Genomic DNA, 3,809 nt, shown 5'->3' with positions numbered 1-3,809 from the left:
GATTAAACACACCCAAATGCAATGTACCCACCAAGAGTCTGAAGTGAAAATGTATATAATAATTCCTTTTGTAAGAAAATAAAGTCATTAAAACTCATCGATTTGAAATTATGTCATAATTTGATGATTTGTTTTGGTTGGTTGCTGCTCACACCCGTCACCCCTGCCTTTCGGAGCTGTGTGTGTGTATCATGCAAGACATGTGTCAGAAATTTGAGGGAGGCGGGATTTCCTTTATATTAAGAATGTGTTGAGTCGGACCGAGCTGCACGGCAGCAGGTAAGTGCCAAGAACTCAGCCACCCTCGATTTTATTGTCCTTATAATCCACCCGCTGATATCGACATTTAATTAAATACTGAATACCGGCTTTGTCCTCAGGGTAAAGGAAACTGTTCAAAAATAAGATCTTACAGGAAATATTTTTGAAATAGTATTTTTTTCTTTTAATCAGAAATCCTTTTTCTGTCAGTGTTATTTTACAAGATACTTTATCCTCAACCCACACTATGTCTAGTGTTCATAGTTCGAATATCTATTTGAACATTCTTATCAGAAAGTGACTCATTTATAAACAATACACAGATACATGTTTGGGCTTTGTTTGATTCAGAAATGACTTTTACTTGTTTTTATTATTAACTATCCGTTAAGTAACTTTTTTTTTTACGCCCGCAATATTTATGATGAAATCCTAAAAAGCGGACAGAAGCAGAACTTACTGAAGAAACTGAGAGGAAGACAGACACAATTGAAGATTTCTTCAAACGTTACGCAAGAGTTGTTCGATCATATTAGAGACAAACTTGATGATAAGTGCAGGGATGGAAGGGTAACTTAAACAATTGTAACCCTTTATGATTATTAGTCACCTTTAACATGTTAATGCTAATTACTTTCTGTCAGTTTTTGGATTACGTCAACATCAAACGCAATGCAAATAAATCAAATAGAGAGACATATCTATAAGATGTTTTGGCTTTAGTGTATTATGTACGCGAACAGAACAATGTGACCTTAGAAAAGAATAAACCAAGATATTTAGGATAAAAAATGTGTCCTCTTAAATCCAGGCTAGACTTACAAAAAGTGTTTTAGTTTAATATATGAATTTAAAGCAAACAGTATGTTTGTTTTAATAAATCAGTTGTCCACCCAGTCCATAGAAAAAAGTAATAGTAATTAAAAATGTAACTGAAATCTGATTGCGTCTTTTCTTAATGTAACTGTAAGGGGAATACAGTTACTTATTTTTTGTATCTTTATTACGTAATCCCGTTACATGTGATCCATTACTCCCCAAGCCTGTATAGGGATTTGTTATGTTTCTGATGCAAACTCACTTGAAATGAACCTCTGAGCCCTCTGACACAAACATATTCAATTTCTCCCACAGTAGGAAATATTTTGTGTTATACATCCTGCCCTCTGCAGATCATGCGCTGATGTGAAAATATAAAAGCCTTATATACCTCAGATCTACCCTTCCTTCCTTTCTAAGAGTTGCATACCAGTAAGCAGTGCCCTTTTGACCTGAAACACACCCGGCTGGCTGCCATGAAGAGATCTGGATGCCGAGCCCTCCTGGTCCTCAGCTCCCTCTCAGCCCTGCTTTGTTACATCTTCTTGGACCCGACCCTCTACCTGCAGGACCCTCAGCCAGCTGTCCCTCAGAGAAACATCAGCATCCTGCTGTGGCGCTGGCCTTTTGGCCGCTCCTACAGGCTTGATGGAGACAAATGCCTCGAGATGTACAACATCCGTCGCTGTTTCCTCACTGATAACACCTCCACCTTCTCCACTGCTGATGTGGTTGTCTTCCATCACCAGGAGCTGAAAGAAGGATTGTCGGCGCTGCCCCTGCACCTGGACCGCCCAGCCTCCCAGCACTGGGTATGGCTGTCCATGGAGCCCCCTGTCAACAATCCAAACCTCACTCCTCTCTCCGGCATCTTCAACTGGACGATGAGCTACAGACGTGATGCTGACATATACATCCCCTACGGAAAGACCGTGCTTGGGGGGGATGCACAGAGCTTCCAGGCTGCTCCTAATCGCTCCTGCCTCGTCAGCTGGGTGGTCAGCAGATTCCGTCCTCAGCAGGATCGGGCTGCTGTTTACCGAAGTCTAAAGAAGTACATCCCCATACAGGTGTACGGCAAGTGGAACAAGAAACCCCTCTCGAACAAGAAGCTGTTGCCCACAATTGCAAAGTGTGCATTTTACCTGTCTTTTGAGAACTCTGAGGCAAAGGACTACATCAGTGAGAAGCTCTGGAGGAACGCTCTCCAAGCAGGGGTGGTGCCTGTCGTTCTCGGCCCCAGCAGGGCCACCTATGAGGCCATGGCCCCTCCTGGTTCCTTTATCCATGTGGCTGATTTCAAGAATACAGCCGATCTGGCTGCCTATCTGAAGCAAGTGGCTGCAGACAGGCAAGCCTACGAGGAGTTCTTCCAGTGGCACCACACTCACAGGATAAAGACCTTCACTGACTGGAGAGAGAGGCTGTGTCAGATCTGTGTGCACTTCCCCGGGCTGGCAGCCAGCAGAGTGTATCAGGACCTGGAGAGCTGGGTTCACAGCTGACATTGCACCTCTTCATGCCTTCAGGTCGCTTTTTTATTTGGATGCTTATGATATTTGGTTATCTCATGCAATTGGGTAATACCATACAGTTGTGGTGTGTGATGAAATGTGTCAGCCATGCAATTACGGTTAACAGAGAACAGAACACAAGCTATACGAAAAAGCGGAAGTGGGAACTTGTGGGGAACCATAAATACTTTAGTTATTTTGTTAAAACCACAGAAGCTCAGGCTACTGATAAATGTAAATAAGGAGCACACATTTCTCCGTCTGTTTGTTGTTTTTCTGCTCAGGGCCACAGGAAAATAGGGTAACACATATCTGATGAATATTTACATGGCATTTTCACAGTGGAATACTTACATTAAGAGTTTTCTGAAATTGTTGGTATAAATATGTAAAATAGGCACAAAATGTACATTTAATTCAATTTGTGTTGAAGAATTAGAGGATTGTGGATCTCGTCTCCGTGTATCACTTCATACATTTATATTAAATATTGTTTACAGCAATTACTTTTATGTTTGCAATGTTTTAAGGCTTTGATATCAGGCTATGATTTGACCAACCTCAGTAAAAACTTGTTGTCAAGACAGATGAATATGGTAACAACATTTTTACTAATATGAAACTTGCCTAGTTACTTACCCGTTTATGTATTTGTGTAATATAAGAGCAATAAAAGAGCAGTACAATAACAACTAGAGAATGCAATTCCTGAAGAAATTGCTAGTGGGAATGCTTTATGCTGAAAATCTGACGCTAAACTGCTATGCTGAAATGTAATGTGTAAGAAAAAAAGTGAATAATTTAGATTGAAATGATACATTAACACTGGGGGCTTGAATGTGTGATGAGAGAAGAAAAGAAAGTGAAAAGGCTTGGCAGCAAAATATTTGAACCGCAAACTTCTGAACTAACTTGATGGCGAATGATCTGTCGCCATGGTAACGGCATTTGATGACACCCCATAATACGCTTAGATGCGTTGATGGCTGCATCGTTACCAAACCTGTGAAGTTTTGGGGCGTTTGGAGCAGTTTCACTGAAGTTATGAGAAAACCGTGTTTCAAGGCGAGCATTGTGTTGCCATGGCAACGGCATTTGAAGAAATCTAAAAACTGTCCCGTAGATGTCTTCACGGCTGGACTGTTAGCACACATGTGAAGTTTGAGCACTTTTTGAACATTTTCATAGGAGTTATAGCGACATCATGTTTTATGG

General features: G+C 41.1%; 1 protein-coding gene across 1 annotated transcript; it reads left to right on the top strand.

The window, feature by feature from the left end:
• The first annotated feature begins 260 nt into the window (after positions 1 to 260).
• LOC104942976 (alpha-(1,3)-fucosyltransferase 7) lies at positions 261 to 3,228 on the top strand. The gene is made up of 2 exons (XM_010768291.1): positions 261 to 279; positions 1,501 to 3,228. Exon 2 carries the CDS (start codon positions 1,557 to 1,559, stop codon positions 2,583 to 2,585), a length of 1,029 nt encoding a protein of 342 aa, XP_010766593.1. The 5' UTR covers positions 261 to 279; positions 1,501 to 1,556; the 3' UTR covers positions 2,586 to 3,228.
• The last annotated feature ends 581 nt before the right edge of the window (positions 3,229 to 3,809 follow it).

The sequence above is a fragment of the Notothenia coriiceps genome, unplaced genomic scaffold (assembly GCF_000735185.1).
Source record: "Notothenia coriiceps isolate Sejong01 unplaced genomic scaffold, NC01 NC01_scaffold00005552, whole genome shotgun sequence".
Classification (NCBI taxonomy): domain Eukaryota; kingdom Metazoa; phylum Chordata; class Actinopteri; order Perciformes; family Nototheniidae; genus Notothenia; species Notothenia coriiceps.
Note: the sequence above shows the minus strand (reverse complement) of the source record. Positions and strands in the feature narration are given on the sequence as shown.